General features: G+C 45.3%; 1 protein-coding gene across 2 annotated transcripts in view; it reads left to right on the forward strand.

The window, feature by feature from the left end:
- Positions 1-19,235, forward strand: part of ANKH (ANKH inorganic pyrophosphate transport regulator) — a 170,287-nt gene that overhangs the window by 104,944 nt on the left and 46,108 nt on the right. For both annotated transcript variants that reach the window (XM_055555187.1, XM_055555188.1), the window contains 3 exons: positions 8,533-8,651; positions 12,548-12,631; positions 19,008-19,178. In XM_055555187.1, the coding sequence (XP_055411162.1) occupies positions 8,533-8,651; positions 12,548-12,631; positions 19,008-19,178 (374 nt within the window). The remainder of the gene's footprint in view (positions 1-8,532; positions 8,652-12,547; positions 12,632-19,007; positions 19,179-19,235) is intronic.

Here is a 19,235-nt window from a genome sequence, read left to right on the forward strand (position 1 = left end):
GACATTTCAAACTTTTCAGTGTCTACTAGTCATCTACCAGTTCCTGCAGGATCTTCTTACTTGGAAGAGATTTCAAATGTGAGCATCTCCAGCTTTGAGCAACCCAGTTTCAGATGTTTCTCCTTTCCTTCACTTCCCTGGTATTATATCTGGCCATCCACTGGTGGGTTACAGCAAGATGTTATACACTTAGGTCAGAGAGGACCCAAAACTGCTTTGTAGGGTCATCCTTTGTAGGGTTTTTGTGTTTGTCCCAATAAAAGAGAGATCTTTCACTAGGTCCTTTTTATTGCATTTGCCTATTACATTTGCAATAAGGTTTTTTCCTTGTGTGTTTCATATTCATTTTCTCTGATTTCTTGTTCTTTTTGGAGCCAGCTCCTGAGCCAGATCTTCTCCCATCCTTTGAGTTTTGCACATGGTTGTGGCTTTCCCCTGACATGACTGGGGTGATTCTCACTGACCAGACAGGCACCTCCTCAGGAATTTGTGGGGGAGATGCTGAGGAAAAGATGGTTCCAGAAAATTTCCTGCCCCAAACCTTATACAATTAGTCAGAGGAGTAGACACTTGGAACTTGTCAAACTGACAGATTTGAAATCCACTGGCGGAAAAGTTGATGTCTATTCTATGTATACCTGTGGCCTGGCTCAAGAAACCCAAATTGCAGGAGCCTTGAAAGTATTCCTGGCTTTTTGTTCTTGTCATTTGTTGGGCAACTGCCAGTAAGTGTCCCTTTTAAACTAAATTATAGGCTTCTCTGGTGTCTCAGACTGTAAAGAATCGACCTGCCATGTAGGAGACCCAGGTTCAGTCCCTGGATCAGGAAGATCCCCTGGAGAAGGAAATGGCAACTCAGTCCAGTATTCTTGCCTAGAGAATTCCATGGACAGAGGAGCCTGGCAATCTACAGCCCATGGGGGTCCCAAAGAGTTGGACACGGCTGAGTGACTAATACTTTTACTTAAGCTAAATTGTAGCCGCTACCCTAGTCATGAACTCATCTATGAGACTCCATTTTATAAAAATGCAAGTCATGAGATTTGCCAGCCCCAGACCTTAGTTTAACCCAGGGGTCAGGTATTTTCCTGTTTCTCCCTGTTTATCTATAAAAGAGAGGAAAATTTGCCACGTTGTGTTTGGTTTCATTGGGTCCAAGTCAACTTCACATGCGTGAAAATTATAGTATGGCCTGGCCTCCTAATTCACACAGAGGTAGAAACCACTGCTGTGGATTTGTTTATTTCTTTCCACACTTACTCCTTCCAGTGATCTGCAAGGCCTCTTCCATGCCACAGAGGAGTCCAGGCAATCCGCAGAGCTCAGAGGAACAAAACTTGTACAGTTTCCTGGGCTTCTACAGTTTCTCAAGAGACTCTGTTTGTCCTTGTTCCCTTGTCAACAAAGCTGTCCATTATTCATGGATTATAAACCAATCCTGTAAAGAGTAAATTGGGATAACTTGGTATCATTTAAACCAGCAAGGGTGCTAGGAATGGACAGGCAGGTCTGTATAGTCTCATGATTTATTGCCATGTGGCAATCACCTCGGTACTCACTGACTCACAAGACAAGCTTTCATTCTTGCTCACTAGACCATAGGTCGGTGGGGCGGCTGTTTTGCACTTGGCCGTGTTTATGCCTCTGTGGTCAGCTGAATCCAAAGGAGACTCTGCTGGCCTTGGTGGGCTCACCAGGCTCTGTCAGGTAACAGTAGGCTGGTCCAGGTAGCTCTATGTAAAGCTGAGCTCTGTTCCACATCGCCTCTCACCCTCCTCCACCAGCCCGAGCTTGCCTAAACAGCTGTGCCCGTACCTCCAGCGATGGATAGAGACACACAGGGTCTCTTGGGCCAAGAATCAGATGCAGCTCAACTTCACTGCCACTGCACACTCCTGGGCAGGACAAGTCACAGGCCAGCCCAGGTTCCAGGAATAGGGAAACTGACTCCAACTTTTGACAGGAGGAACTACAAAGTCACATGCAGAGTAGGAAGAGAGAAGAGTTGAGGACATTGTAGCCATCAGCCTACTGCACTCACTTCTTGGCGGGATTATGGATTCATGCATTTATTCCATCCACAGAGACTGAACACCTGCTATGCGGAAAATATTGGCCTAGATCCTGGGATTTCAGGCGTAAGGCTTGTTCTCTAGGGAGAAGCAGAAATCATGCAATAAATTATTACGTTACCCACTCAATCGAGTCTTTTTTTATTGAGGTATTGTGGCTAAGCTAGTGAAGGATCCACCTGCAATGCGGGAGACCTGGGTTAGATCCCTGGATTGGGAAGATCCCCTAGAGAAGGGAAAGGCTACCCGCTCCAGTATTCTGGCCTGGAGAATCCCATGGGCTGTATAGTCCACGGGGTCACAGAGAGTCGGACACGATTGAGCGCCTTTCACCTCACTTCATTAGTTTCAAGTGTACAGAAAAGTGAATGTTGTGCATATATTTGTTTTTCAGACTCTTTTCCAGTATAGGTTATTATAAGATAGTGAGTACAGTTCCCTATACTATAATATATATGTTATCACTTGTATTATGTGCTATCATATGTAGCATATATATAATGTATATAATTATGACCCCGATGCTGGGAAAGATTGAAGGCAAGAGGAGAAGGGGACAGCAGAAGATGAGATGGTTGGGTGGCATCACCAACTCAACAGACATGAGTTTGAGCAAACTTCGGGGAATGGTGAAGGACAGGGAAGGCTGGTGTACTGCAGTCCATAGGATTGCAAAGAGTCGGACACAACTTAGCGACTGAACAACAGCAACAAAGGTTCCCAAATTTGCCTCTCGGAAATGCACATATTAACCTTTCCCTAAAATGGGAGGAAGGCTTTTTCGTCAACTCCCATCGGAAAATTTTAGGTAATGAGACTTGTTTTGATTAATACCAATATTTCATGGCATTTTACAACAAGCACTGGTTACTCTGGTTGGACAAGTTTGCGAACCACTGATTCTGGGAGGGTCCACCACTCCAGTGGGCTGAGGTAGGAGGAGCTAGGGATTTGAATGACGGCCCCTCCTGTTTCCTGTTTCCACAGCTCAAATACCTGTAAATAGGTCAAGTCCATGTCCTCTTGCTGCAGCCAGGCCATGAAATCCATTTACATCTATTCAAAAGCCTCGCTTAATTTCTCTTTCTAATGTTCTACTTTTCATAAGGAATATAGGCTATTTCAGAACAGTCTTAGTAAGGCCGTTTATAAAAGTTGAAGGTTACTAAGTGTCATGAAGGCAGCTAGCCTGGTAATTATAGACTCGATGCAAAGCACTTTAAACAAATTAACCCCAGCCTCCAGCTCCAGCCAGAAACAGCTCTGGGAAACAGAGGGTAGGGTGAGAGGATATTAGGTGAAAAACAGCTGCTGGAATTGAACATTCCTACTCCCAGGGTGGAAACAACCTTTGTAGTTAAAATCAGACTCTTCTACTGCATAGGGGAGGAGTAAAAGGAAGGAAGAAAAACAGGAAGAAAAGCTTCTTTCCGTGGCCTCCAGAATTTTCCTCTAGTAGCCAAAAGAGGACAGGAAGTAAAAAGAAGCAAAAACATCCTCAGGCCCATTGGTGTCAAAGTACCCTGGCACTTGGGGACCCCGGAGCTGCAGTCTGAACAAAACGAGGAGGCGGGGGACATCCTGGCAGAATCAGAGCTTTGGCTGAGTTCAGCACCCAGCAGTCCTGCAGACTCTCTTCAACTTTAGATGTTTGCTCTTCATTGCTCTGCGTAAAGGCACTGTTTTTAACGTTTTAGTTCAAATATTCTAATAAATTGGTATACTTAGATATGGGCTTCCCAGGCAGCTCAGACGGTAAAGAATCTGCCTGCCATGCAGGAGACCTGGGTTCGATCCCTGGGTCAGGAAGATGTCATGGGAGAAGGAAACGGCAACCCACTCCAGTATTCTTGCCTGGGAAATCCCACGGATAGAGGAGCCTGGCGGTCGACAGACTATGGGGTCGCAAAAGAGTCTAACATGACTTAACATGACTTAACAGCAACAGTGGCAATACTTAGGTATATTCATAGAAGTAGAAAAACTGATTTATACTGACCCCCATACACTCAGACCACATGAGCCAACTGCACGCTCTGCTCGCAGCTTCTCAAACTCATACAACCTTTCTTCTCTGGCTGCTATCCTACAGTCTCATGGGAAAAGAATTCTCTCTAGAAGCCACCTGTATGAGTTTGCTAGGTCTGTCCTTGCAAAGCACCACAGACAGCAGAAGTGCGTAGTCTCACGGTCTGGAGGCTGGAAGATCGAGGCAGTGGTGGTGAGGTTGGTTCCTCTGAAGGCCATGACCAAGAACCTGTCCCAGGCCCCTCTCCAGCTTCTGGGGGTTTGTGATGTGTAGTATCTTTTGGCTTGAGGAGGCATCTCCCTGATCTCTCCCTTGATGGTCTCGTGAGCTTGTCCTTTTGCACATTCTATAGGTACCCAAATGCCCCGTTTAGAAGGATACCAGTTGCCGTGGGTGGAGGCCCACTGTCCTTCAGTGTCACCCTGCGTGTGTGTAGTTGGTCCCTCAGTCGTGTCCAACTCTTCAATCCCAGGGACTGTAGCCCACGAGGCTCCTCTGTCCATGGGATTTTCCAGGCCAGAATACTGGAGTGGGTTGCCATTTCCTTCTCCAGGGGATCTTCCCCACCCAGGGATTGAACCCAAGTCTCCTGCACTAAAGGCGAATTCTTTACCATCTGAGCCACCAGGGAAGCCCCAGGGTCACCCGACCTTCACTAATTATACCTGCAATGATCCTGATGCCAAATAAGGTCACCTTCTGAGGTCCTAAGGGCTAGGAGTCAACAAATGAATTGTGAGGGGACAGAGGTCAACCCATACATTTCCCCCTCTGAATCTCAGCCTTTCTCCAGTCTCAAGGTCCCCACTTTGGCCATCCAGTCAGGTCCGCTCAGCTGGCATTTATATCAGCTCTAACCTTTACCAGGGAATTTTAGTTCCTGAGCTATTCATAGCCATCCCCGGGCTCCTGCACTTGGCATGGCTCTGTTTGCCCAGCGTGGCTGCCTTTACCATTGGCAGCTGCCTCTGCCAGGAAGGGCAAGGGGGCAGGATCAGGACATATCTCTGGGGATCTCCACACAATGAACTTGACCGACAATGAAAAGGCATGTACAGATCAACAGTGACCATGATTTCCAAGTCTCAGCACTCACAGTAAGCTGTGTGTGTGGTTCAGTAACATCTGCATCCCAGCTTCGGGTTTCAGCGGCTCATCTCAGATCTGAATGCACTTCTCACCTCACTGCAAAGTGGGGCTGGAGGACTCCCTCCCTGCCTCAAAGGGTCAGGTCACCTTTGTACCTTCTGATCCAAGCAGGACATCACAGCTGCCTCCCTGGTCCCTGGCCATAACTAATCCCACTTCTCCCTTCTTTGCTCTTTCTGCCAAGTGCCAGCCTCCCTCCTGGATTTCCCTTCCTGTTCTGCTGGCCCCACCATGCTCCACAACTGACACCTGGGCTCACCTGGTGGTTCACCTTTTGATTTCCACCTCTGTTCCTCCTGGGAGGATTCAGATCTCCCCTCCTGCATTTGCTTCCCTCACCAGCCCTGTTTTCTGTATGACTCAGTCATCTTAGCCCCCTGCCTCTTGAAATCACTTACTCATACGTCACTCCCACTGGGATTCCCATTTGTGCATTTAAATATCTTTTTTTCCATCCTGAAGAGCATGCTTGATTCAACGTTCTCATGCTGCTGCTCCTGCTGCTAAGTCGCTTCAGTCGTGTCCAACTCTGTGCGACCCCATAGACAGCAGCCCACCAGGCTCCCCCGTCCCTGGGATTCTCCAGGCAAGAGTTCTGGAGTGGGTTGCCATTTCCTTCTCCAATGCATGAAAGGGAAAAGTGAAAGTGAAGTCGCTCAGTCGTGCCCGACTCTTAGCGACCTCATGGACTGGAGCCCACCAGGCTCCTCCGTCCATGGGATTTTCCAGGCAAGAGTACTGGAGTGGGGTGCCATTGCCTTCTCCGCAACATTCTCATAATTCCAGGCTAATCCCAACAAAAGATGGAGGATTATTTCTTTTTACCAATTAATATGGTAATAAACCCACAAAGAGAAACAATTTAGTGACCGAACAATGACAATAACAAGTGGTAACAAATCGTCCCCCACACTTTGAAATGGAGGAAGGGATTCTGATTGTTTCACAAAAAGTAAGAGGGACGCTGCATTTGACCTCCTTTCTAATTTTAAAGCAGCTTCTGCACTTCTCAAGTGTATAAATATTCATATTAATGAAAGAGTGAACACAGCAGGAACACTACTATTAGAGCACTATGTAAAACCCTATGAAAACACAAAGATTATTGTTTTCCTATATGGTCTAAACTTTGTATCAATGAGGTAGGAAATAGTCAATATTTTATTTAACCTTTACTAAAATGTCAGGGGGCTTCCCTGGTGGCTCAGACGGTAGAGAATCTGCCTGTGGTCCAGGAGACCCAGGTTCGATCCCTGGGTTGGGAAGATCCCCTGGAGAAGGGAATGGCTACCCAGTCCTGTATTCTTGCCAGAGAATCCCATGGACAGAAAAGCCTGGAGAGCCACAGTCCATGGGGTCACAAAGAGTTGTAGACAAATAATACACACACACAGCAATGTCACAGTGCTTAGTTCATACATTATGGAATTTTTCTCTTTCTACCTTTCTCACCCTTCGGCACGTACACATTCATTCAGCCTTTGTTGGTTAAAGCCCATTATGTTCTAGCTACACACTGGTCCCAAATCCTCACACTGGAGGGACTTGGAAAGCACAGAGACAGCATTTTTCCACTGGGCAAACTATACCACCATTTCCATCCCCCACAATTTTTGCCTTCCTTGGAAAAATGAAACAGAATTACAAACAGTGACTAGCTACCTTTAAATTTCTATTGACAGCCACGTTTTGTTGAATCCCTGTGTTGTACACCTGGAACTAGCATAATATTGTAGATCCATTAAGCTTATTAAAGAAAAAAGAAAAGGCATATTAATACATAGGAATTTTCTCTTAGTAAATAATTAAGAATACCTACAGACATTGAGGGCTTCCCTGGTGGCTTAGTGGTAAAGAACCCCCCTGCCAATGCAGGAGATGCAGGTTTGATCCCTGGAGAAGGAAATGGCAACCCACTGCAGTATTCTTGCCTGGGAAATTCCATGAACAGAGGAGCTTGGTGGGCTACAGTCCATGGGGTCGCAAAAGAGTCAGACGTGACTTAGCAACTAAACAACAACTACATGGGCATTGAGCTTTCAAACTAGCCATCAAGCATTCTTTTATAATATCAAAAGAATGGAAACAACCTAAATATATACTAATTGGAGATTGAGCAAGTGATACTAAATAAACCTGCAAAAAGGAATTCAGTACAACCAATCACATATAGAAGCATGTTATGGAAAGGATGTTTATGGTTCACAAACAAGTATGTATGTAGTATTGAGAGGGTAACAGGCAGGAAGGCCAGGGCTCTCCAAACGGAGGAAATAGCCTGCAAGTGTCAGACATTTTTATCTCTCTTAAGCGGCAGGAGGAAACAAACGCGATATTTTTTCCTTCTCTATACAAATTTAAAAGGAGGTTTCTCTTAAAATACTATGTTGCCATAATGACACCTGGTTTCACCTGAAGTTAACTATTCTGAAACCTAGAGATAACCAATGCCTTTTTCTTATGGAAATGTTTGTCTTAAGCTATGCTGATGTACTATGCATTTACCCCAAACTCTGTCTTCCAGTCGGTTCCACCTCTTGGCTCAGAACCTACTTGACAAACCAGTATGTTATACTCAGATATTGTTCCCCTAATCTATGTAAACAAACTATTTGTATGGTGATCTGCCCTTCTTCAAGATTCAAATTAATCATTTTATGGCCCAGGATAAGCCATTTGGTGCCAAGATTATCCCAAAATGCATCTTATGGGTGAGGGGCCTGGTGCCATTCTGAGTTTTAAGACATTCCTTTCTTTCATTAACAGACTGCTAGTGACTATATAACATCCAGCTGAAGACTAGCAGGGGGGCACTCTTTCTGCCCCCTTCTGATGCCTATGAGAAGCTTTCTCTATCTCCTTTATACTTTAATAAAACTTTATTACACAAAAGCTCTGAGCGATCAAACCTTGTCTCTGGCCCCGGATTGAATTCTTCTCCTCCGGGGGCCAAGAATCCCGGTGTCTTCGCGTGATTCAACAACAACCTTTTAGTGTGAGCCCATTTTTGTGTTAAAACACCCAAGCATACTCCACCACATAACACCCATAAAACAACTGGATGACTAGCACCCAGAGTGTCAACTGTGACCTCTTCTGGGCAGAAGGATGGATGAGATTGTAGATGATTTTCATCCTTTTGCTTATCTAGATTTTTCTACCAAATACATATATATATATTATATAATCTTTAAAACTATTTTTAAACTTTTGAGGTAAAAAGCTTATGAGAATAACTTTTTCTAAATATTGCCGTGTGTTTTTTTTTTTTTTTTTTTGCAGCATATAGTGACTTAGGCTACTACATCATCAATAAATTGCACCATGTGGATGAGTCAGTGGGGAACAAAACAAGAAGGGCCTTTCTGTATCTTGCTGCCTTCCCTTTTATGGATGCGATGGTGAGTAGGGAAGATTGTTGGCACTCTTTTTTAAATTATGGGAAAAAATACATAGCCTAAAACTTATCATTTTAACCATTTTTATGTGTGCAGTTCAATGGTGTGCAGTATATTCACATTGTTGTGAATCTTCAGAACTCTTTTCATCCTGGGATACGGACTCTATTCCCATTAAACACTGACTCCCCATCCACCCCTCTCCCAGCCCCTGGCAACTCGGAAATGGAAATGGGTCCACTTACTCCCTACAATAGATCCACTTACTCCTTGGCAGGAAAGTTATGACCAGCCTAGACAGCGTGTTAAAAAACAGAGACATTACTTTGCCAACAAAGGTCCGTCTCATCAAGGCTATGGTTTTTCCAGTAGTCATGTATGGATGTGAGAGTTGGACTATAAAGAAAGCTGAGTGCTGAAGAATTGATGCTTTTGAACTGTGGTGTTGGAGAAGACTCTTGAGAGTCCCTTGGACTGCAAGGAGATCCAACCAGTCTATCCTAAAGGAGATCAGTCCTGGGTGTTCATTGGAAGGACTGATGTTGAAGCTGAAACTCCAGTACTTTGGCCACCTGATGCGAAGAGCTGACTCATTGGAAAAAACCCTGATGCTGGGAAAGATTGAAAGCAGGAGGAGAAGGGGATGACAGAGGATGAGATGGTTGCTTGGCATCACCGACTCAATGGACATGAGTTTGAGCAAACTCCGGGAGTTGGTGATGGACAGGGAGGCCTGGCGTGCTGCAGTCCATGGGGTTGCAAAGAGCTGGACACGACTGAGCAACTGAACTGAACTGAACTCTCTACAAAATGACCTACACCCTTGAGGCTCTCTTCATTGCCCTCTACACTTTTCTCACTGGAGGAATATTCATATAACGTGAAATTTCCCATATGAACCGTTGTTAAGTGCAGTTGAGTGGCCTTGGGTGCTTTCACATTGCTCTTCTCCCATCCCCACCGTCCACGCTCAGCTCTCTCCATCCTCCCCTCTGAACACTGACTCCCCACCCTCCCCCAGTCCCTGACACCCATGACTCTTACTTCTCTGTCTGTGAACTCAACTACTCTCGGTACCTCGTGAATAGAATAATACAGTATTTGTCTTTTTGTGGCTCTTTGGCTTATTTCACTTCACAGAATATCTTCAGGGTTCATCCATGTTGTAGCCTGTGTCAGAATGTCCTTTTCTAAGGCTAAGTAATATTTCTTGTATGTATAAGCTGTATTTTGTTTATCCTTTCATCCATCCTTGGGCATCTGGGTTATTTCCACATTTGTCTGCTATGAATACTGCCACTAGGAAGATGAGTGTACAAATATCCCTTTGAATCCTGTATATACCCATAAGAGGAATTGCTAAATCATATAATAATTCTGTTTTTAAGGTTTTGAGGCTCCATGATACTGATGGAGCAGCTGCACCATTTTACCTCTCCACCAGCTGTGCGGAAGGGTTCCAACTGACCACTCACTGACTTTTAACCAGTCCATATTGTCAGTTTATTTTATGAGAATTGTCTGCATTTGCCACAAGTTCTGGCAGGAGGCAAGAGAGCTCCCTTGAAAATTTGATTCAAATATAAATTCTTTTCTGATATATTCAGGCTCAAGAGATCAGGATAGCTTTCAGATAAACTTACCACTTGTGTGGTATAAGCACCCAAAGCTGCTTACAGTAAGACTCACTTGAATATCCTGATAGGGCTTTATTACTTTAATAACCAGCTTCACTAGAGTAGCTGAGGATGACTCACTTCCATAGATTACATTCTTTGTCCTGATACTGAAGAGTTCTCAAAGAATGCTTTTTTCCTATTCGTCTGTATTATAGATATAAAAGAGACTTAGCAAAAAAAAATATATATATGTGTGTATATATATATATATACACACACACACACACATATACATATATCTCCAATAATGGCTGATGGTGGAAAATAAACCCTTTCTTTGGGATCCATTTTAAATTACCCTTGGAAGGAAGCTTTAAAATATGATCATTTGTATGGGGTTATTTCTAGTTTTTAACAATTTTTCATTATGAAAAATTTTAGACATACATGAAAGTAAACACAAATCATTAGCATGCAACAAGGCATTTCTTATAAGAAATGGCCTTTGATCTTATGGTTATATAGGTTTTGTTTTGCTTAACTACCCCTCTCCTTCAGTTCTGTATACATTAGATGTGTGAGGTGAGTGGACCTCTGTATCAAGGTTAAGGCAGCAGCCCCAAATCCTCGGAGGAAGGAGGCAAGGTACTAATAAAAATGCATGTGGTCCATCCTCTCAAATGTCATCAGAAGTCTCACTGTGCCCACAGCTGTGTTACGGGCACAGCCTCACTGAATCTGACGGCTTCCTAGCAGTGTAGGGGAGCCTTAGATACTAAACCCTCAGTTTCCACCAAAGGTTCTGATTTTCAGTTGTCCTGACATCACTTTAGGTTAAGAATTTGGCCATTGGAACACTTGTACCTGGATTTCCCTTTTCTTACTTATCACCAGGTGTGTTTACTCTGGTAGCTGACACATGCCTTCCACCCCTATGCCCCCTGCCTTCAAAAGAAAAAGGCCAAGGATTTGGGGTGTGTGGAAGCAGGGTCCCCACGGGGCCCAGGCTGGGCTGAGGTGGCACCACAGTGCCCTCAAAGCAGTGAGAGAACTGAATGGGGTGACCGACCTTTTTCAGAGCCTAAGAGAGTGAAGACCCAGCTTCCTAGGAGGAGTCTGAGATTCTAATGCCCTTCCTCCTATCTGCACTGAGACTCTGCTAACACACAGAAGGACTACTATTGACCAGGGGACGCAGGGCTAAAAGTGGCTCACAGGCTCATTTGCCACAGAAGTTCCCCAACTCAAAACATTTGTGATGAGCACACTTTTCTTCCATGTTTCATCTACCAACTCCCCCAAAAGACCAGTAGTAAAAGATTACTGATAAAGACCAAAATAATACATATCATCTCCCCAAACACACATACACATGCACACGTGCACACACACACACCTGACCGCATGGCCCTGATGTATTAGTTGGAGAGATAATATTTTTGAATCTTATCATCCAGGTCACTTGCAGTCAATAAAGACAGCCTACCATCCACAATTTACAATTGTCATCTACACTTTGCCTTTCTTTTCATATTTGGCACCTTGGGACCTGTGAGCTGAGGAGGAAGTAGCAATAGAAGCAGTTATATAGTCTTGACACAGACCTAGGTTATTCCCTAGGTGTGCTTGGGTTTAGCTCACGTGAAATGTTATTTCTGTGTCAGTTCAAGTTGACCTTTACTAGTTAGAAAGATGATACTGAAACAGACCCTACTTTGAACTTCAAACCTTCTCCAAACCTGCCATCCCCTGGGCTTTTCGTTGTCTGCAGGCTTTCTAGCACTTTCCTCTTAATTCCCCTCAAAGGCACAAAGCGTCAGATCAGATCCTGCCCAAACTTAAAGAGAAGGAAGTGGTAGAGCCCTGATCAGTCAGTGGGAGCCTGTAATGACTGCAGTAACCCAGAACCAGTTTTGAGCCCTCCTCATTGGAACCTGCTTCACAGACCAGAAAGCTGTGCTTTGTGACTCACACTGGTCCCCGTTCCTGGTATTCACCCAGATTTCCTGCCAGGCCCATGAAGCAGTACACTAGTCTTCAGATAATTGGTACCAAACAAATACTATGTGGTCACTGGTTCCGCTTAAAAACCTCACTTGGTCCTGGGTACCAGGTTAAGTTACAATCATTGTATCAATCAAAGATTCATTAAACTTGTGCTACTAAGGTTGGGAGGTGGGTGGGTATAAAGTCTATTTCAAGAACGCCCAGGAAGTCATAGGAACCAGAAGTAACCTAATCCTGAATGTATCTCATGCCCAAATCTCTCCTTCCCGGCAGGCATGGACCCATGCTGGCATTCTCTTAAAACACAAATACAGTTTCCTGGTCGGATGTGCCTCAATCTCAGACGTCATAGCTCAGGTAAGTGTGGTGCGTGTGTCAAAGCTGCTCCTTTTAGGTGATGGACAGAACTGGCCGACGCCTCATCTATATCCATCCACTCTGCAGTGCATCCCTACTTGATTCAAATCAAACATGGACTTTGATAAATGCTTGTTAAATGAGTGAGCAAACGAACCCTCCCGTGATTACAATGTGTAGAATCTTGTGAAAAGCGGGGATTGTAGGAATTGAATCTCACTATCAGAGGTTTTGACTTTATTGTTAAGGCTCTTGCATTTGAAATGACTCTAAAGCCATGGCTAGCACGTGGTCACAGGGCCACTGTGCACCTGATGGGGTGGACATACGGGCTTCTGTGTGGCCAAGTCACCCAGGGCTAGGTTTTGAAGAGCGCGCCTAGAATTTAGTCTTTAATTGTCATTGCCACTGGGCAATTCAGGCATCTTTCCCCCAAACTTAGAATCAGGAAATTGAGTCTGAGAACGTGTTCTGTCCAGTTTCCCCAGGGTCTGGCACCAGCCCTGGTTTCCATGCTCCATCCTTTCTTCTTCCATCAAAGATACCATGACAGACTTTAGCAGGAGATATTTAATTGCTATCGTCTGTAAGTTAGACTTAGTTCCTACAGTTGGGGATTTGGAGAATGATCTCTTTATGGAGAAGGAGGCAGACTGATTTCTAAACGCTTTCCAATTCTCAATTCCGTGCTAGGAACGTGTCCACATGGTTCTTCCTGGTTTTTCCCCGCTGAGCATGCTAGTCTTTCAATCACCTTTTTTAAGTAATCTACTGTTCAACTGTTAGTACTCCCTAAAGGCCAAGAATTAAATTTCCAAATTAATTGCATTGACTCCATGGATCACTATTTAAAGTAATTTAAATTGCTTCCTGCTAACATTATGTGTGTGAGTCTGTGTGTGTATGAGTGTGTGTGCATTTTCTAGCACATGCCTGAATACCCCCTAACATCATTCTTTGATGTATCTTTGTTAATTTTCTTGTTGAGTTATTGGAGATTTTTTGCTTGGTCTTACTTTTGATTCATCCTCTGAGGGATGAACTGAACTGCCTCGTTCACGCTAATCACTTACTTGGAAATTAAGGGAACACCTCTCATTTTCAACATGAGCATTGACGCCTGAGTGAGCATTTGTAGATGTGGTATCCTCAAAGGCAAAAAGGAAAACACACATTTTTGCCTTAGATAAATACAGCAGGCATCCAAGAGTAAAAGAAAGAAATCATATCCCTGAAAAATGCTTTCCCAGTATGCCCACAGCCTTCTTCCTTCTTAATTTTAAAACTAGTACTGACCCCTGCCTGCTGGGAGAGCTTGAAATTTCAGAATAAACCTACCTGGTTATTCGGGGCAATGGAAGCTGGATTCAGCTGCCATCTGACCTTGGGCTGTTCCCCGTGATGTAGTTATTTTAAACCTTATAGCCTGAGTCCCTACCATGGTTTGGTTGAGGGAATAAATTCAGTTTTGGTTCGTAAGTCCTTTGTTCTCACTCCCACCCTCAACTTCATTCCTCTCATTACTTGAAAGCATTTGTGAATTACCAGATCTGGTAATGAATAAATAGATCCCAGGCAAAGTCCTTTTTTAAAAACATTTTTAAAGGTTTTTTTTTTTTTTTTTTTTAAATTATGAAAGTATGATAACGCATTTACAGGAGACTTGTAAAATCCAGAACAAAGTTACATACAGTTTCACTATGTATTACAATTTGTAAGTAGATGAATTAAGATCTTTGGTTGGAGTTTCAATATCAAGCTCTCAAAAAATTAATAAAATGAATATATAGAAAAGTAGAAGAATGTGGTAGACCTGAAAAGCACCATGAACCAATTCAACATAATTAAGATTTGTACAATTTTCACACAGAAGTAGGATACAAATTATATTCAAGTTCCCATAGACTATAAACTAAGAGACATTGGAAATATCCAGGGACATAAAACAAGGTGCAAAAATTTCATGGTCTAAATGTATTGAAATCATGTAGAGTCCTAGGCAAAGTCCCCTGAAATACCAGCTTGGCATAGATAGGAAGGGAGTGATCGCCAATGATAACATGAAAACAGTTTGTAATGCCTGAGTGTCAGTGCCAACTCCTGTTTAAAAAGTAATTTTTAGTAAGCTAATTAATTTCATGTCATAATACAAAAAAAAGCTCTTGGTTTGGTTCCAACATATGATACAGTTTTCTGTGTCACCGTTATTATAATAATCATATCTTTTGTATATATTTCATGATCACCTGGACTTTCTTAGCTTGCTTAGTATTAAATGAAACTTCTGGCGGCTGGGTGGGGCGGGTTGTTGGACCTCGCTGGAACCTCTAGTTCTTTGCTCTTTCTGCTGTCGTCAGCCCTGGCCTTCTGAAGTCAGCTCAGACCCCAGAGGTGAGACCCCAGGATCCCAGTTGAGCAATCTGCTGTGCTGCTGTGAGTGCCCTCGTCTCCTGCCTCTCCACCGCAGCCTGCTGCCGAGACCCCGGTCCTGAACCGCCCAGTGGTGTGCACCTCGCACCCCTTGCACCCGGGCAGCAAGTGCTCCTGCAGAAAGCTTCACAGTGGGACAAACCGATCGCAGGACACGTTCCCAATCCCATCACTCCCCTCAGCTGACTCTAGTGACCGCGTCCGAGCGTCTCCACCCACCTCACTGTCCCCAGCAGACGACCTCACTGCCCACCTCGCTGAGGAGCTCAAAGCCACATGCCTACTTTCAGACCCTTGCATCACCTCTGCTGTCCCCATTACAGGAAAGCACATGTCTCTCCTTGGTCCCAGGCCACGTCTTCCTCCGGTGCCTCTGAGCCCGTCCTGTCCCGCTTTCTGGGGAACCTTATTCATCAGTTATCAGTGACTCCTTCTCTCTCCCCTGGATCATTTCTCTTGACGTGGAAACATGCTCAAACTTCTGCCTTCTTAAAACAACCACAACCACAGCATCAGCAACAAGCTTTTTCTGGCTCCCATGTACCTCTGTAGCTACAATTCTATTTTCTCACAGCCAGACCTTTCAGAAAGGTGGTTTCCACTCAGGGTCTCCATTTCTTCCCTTCTCTTTCCTTCTTTTACCTGCTGCAGACTGACTTCTGCCCCATCAGCTCACCCACACAGTTCTCACTAATGATCTGCCTGCCATTGAATCCAGTACAACAGTTTCCATTGACTTCATGGATGTCTCAGTAACTCTTCATTCTGTTGACTGCGCCCTCCTCCATGAAACACCCCTTTCCACTGGCTCTCACACCACCATATCGTGGTTTTTCTCCTACTTCCAACAGCCCAGGTCATCTATTGATGTGTAAATGCTGAAGTTGCTCGAGACCCATCCCTCCTCACTGTGTATTCTATTCATAAAGAATCTGATGGTTGCCCTGCATTTATACCACCTGTAACATGACTGATATTCACCAAATAATTGTCTGCAGCCAAGCCCTCTGCTCAGGGCTCTAGACAAGGCATCTGCATGTCTCCATGATATTTCCACTCAGATCCTTCAAAGGCATCATAAGCCTCCATTCATAATCTTCATGATCTTGATGGCTGCATTTTTGAATGAACCTCTGCCCCTGCCATCTGCTCAGAAATCTGGGAGCCACTCTAGCAGCAACCCTCTTCATTCCTATCTGTCTAAAACATTTAATCCTAGACACTTCCTTATCAGCCCACTTCTCCCCATCTCTGCTGCTCAGTTCTGAGAGGTCAGCCCTCCCACCTGGATCCTTAGAGATGCCTCCTGTCCCCTGGCCTGCCCCTCTGCTCTGGGTCTACGCCCTTCTTCCCCACTGGGGCCACAGTAATTGATTCTCAGTGACATTCTGGCCACCTCACCCCCTCCTCGAACCTGCTTTCAAATTACCTCCTTGGTGTTCTTAAGATAAAAAGCCAGTATCCTGATCACAGGCTGAGAGGGGCTGAAAACCCACTGGCCCTGCTTCCTCCCCAGCCCAATCACTCTCCTCTGTCCCCTTGCTCTCTGCCCTCCAGGCCCCGGTCCTCCCTTCCAGACCCAATGCAGCCGAGCCCCTCCCCCTGGGGGCTTTGCCTGGATCCTTCTGCCCAGAAGGGAATACCCTGGCCTCTGCTATCCCCACCAACCACTGGCTTCTGCCACCTGCTGTCAGCCAGCTACCTGGGCTCTGGGTCTCAGCTCAGATGCACCCCACGGGGCGACCCCCTTCACTCCACAGCCTCCTCCTCACTCCCATCATCGCCACCCACTTCCCTTCACTGGCCTTGTCAGGGGTTGACCATGACTCCTGCCTTCCCTGTGAGGTTGTCAGCTCCAGGAGAACAGAGTCTGGGACTACCTTATCCATCACTGAATCCCCAGCCCAGAACAGGCTCTTCCTGGGAAAATCCTCACTACTGAGTCTGTATGTTCCACTTGCAAAATAACCCGATACAGTTTTGATGGCTGTATCAGATTCGAAAATCTTAATTCTAGATTGAAATGCAGAAGGGCCAGCTGTTGTTTTAAATTGATAACTGACCCAACCCGCAGTGAAGATGTAAGATGTACAAAAAGTGTTGGACCACATGGAATCAAGCTATTAACAACACGGGGAAGGCTGACAAAACCATCTGGCCTTGGACTGGTCTGGGCCGAAAGTCTCCTGCCCGCCTCTGTCCCACTCTAGCCCTCTCTGCTCCTTCTTCTGGTCCTCTCCATACCTCCCCCTCCTTTTTCCTTCATGTCCAGATCTTCTTCTTCCATTCTGCTCATCTGGCCATCCTGATGGCGCCACCAGGAGCCTTCCTGGACTTGGCAGAGGAGGGGTTCATCTTTACATACTCATTTTCCCTCCAGCATGTTCTCAGTCTCTAAACACTGTCACCTTCGTTAACGCCGTAGGTTTGTGTATGTCTAATGTGAAGCCTGCTGCAGATGTACTAGTCCGTTTGCACATTAGGGCCCCTGAGAGGTCTTTGATTCATTAGCGAAATAAATGGGCATCTTGGCCACATCGCAAAACTCAATCTTCTGTTCCAAACACAATAGGGCCTTAACAACGCTTTGCCCAGCTGGTCTATGCCATCCTTCAGTTAATACAGAACATTTGTTCCCCTGGGAAGCAGCAGGCATGGAGACAGTCACGGGCATCTTTCCTTCCATCAGTGTGCTCCACTGTATCCTCAGGGAGCATGAACGTGAGTGTGTGATCGTGAGCGTGAATGGACACTCACGTCATCCGTGCTCCGGGCAGCCAGGTCCTGCCCAGGCAGCCGGGTCACATAGCTCCATCGTCTGCATTCCCCTGCGGGCATCTCTGACAGGTTCTGTCGCATTTAGTGGTTTAAGAACAACAGCCCCGGCGCACGTGTCAGGCTGTGGGATAAGCTGACCACCTCTAACGTCTAATACTTTTCATTCCAAAGTCCCTCTGGGTTGCTCTGTTCCCTATAGCAATTGAATGCACACATTTGATGAATCATGCTCATTCTCCAGCTTCTTTTTTAACTTTCTGTCACCAGTCGTTTCTTGAGAATGCAGCGATCAGAATATGCCTCCTTGGGTCAGACTCACTTAGCAGCAGTATATTTCACAAGCCTATCCTTCCATGGATGATTGGCTAAGAAGGTTGATGTAGCTCAGATCCTCTCTCCCCTCCCCCATTTTCTAGCTCAGCACCCTCCATTCTTCACCCTCTATTCCTCAGGGATCCTCCCAAGATGGGAATCCCAGGACTCTGCCCAGAGGCTGGACTGATTTCCTCATTGCTACAAGATGGGAAGTTAAACAGTTTGATAAATTTGCTTTAGGAGCCTGTACCATTCAATAGAGATTGACACTTTACTATTATTTCAATCCCTGCTGACTTTGTATTTTTTTGACCTATGCCACCTTTGTAAGTCAGTATCTTAAACTTTGATTCTCTGCTTTTATAATTAACACTGGTGGCTTTCGCAGCATGTTTAGTGGAATCCACGGTATAAATGTAAATAGTCAATTTTCTGTGGCCCGTCACTGGTCACTGTTCTGTCCTTTGCGGAAGGTCACTTAGGTCCTCTGGCATGGATTACATGTACACCTGGAGAGGGCAAAACTCTTCTGCATCGTTTAGGGTCTGGGAAGCCAAAGCTTCTGGATAGTCTTTAGCAATAACGTTAACCAGATGTGCAGTTGCCTTAAAAGAAATACTTAGTGGTGAACATAACAGAGTGGCTGTGTGTTCTTCCAGTGCTTCCCAAACATCTGACCCTGGATTGTCCCAGAGAAGTGTTGAGCAGTAGCCCCAGGTCCTGCTCTCCTCACCTTCAGTGTCAAGACTTCTGCTCAGAGATCCCTCTCAGTTCCGGGTGCAAGAGTTGGGCTGGGCTTCTGTTAATTGGTTCCATCCTCTCCCTGATGACTGTCTGCTTCCCCTCCTCTCAGGTCGTTTTTGTAGCCATTCTACTTCACAGTCACCTGGAATGCAGGGAGCCGCTGCTCATCCCCATCCTGTCCTTGTACATGGGCGCCCTCGTGCGCTGCACCACCCTGTGTCTGGGCTACTACAAGAACATCCACGACATCATCCCCGACAGGAGTGGACCGGAGCTGGGGGTAGGTCCTTAGTCCTCGAGCACAGCCTGTCTGTACATCTGAGGGGAATACAGTTTG

The sequence above is a fragment of the Bubalus kerabau genome, chromosome 18 (genome assembly GCF_029407905.1).
Source record: "Bubalus kerabau isolate K-KA32 ecotype Philippines breed swamp buffalo chromosome 18, PCC_UOA_SB_1v2, whole genome shotgun sequence".
In the NCBI taxonomy this organism is placed as follows: Eukaryota; Metazoa; Chordata; class Mammalia; order Artiodactyla; family Bovidae; genus Bubalus; species Bubalus kerabau.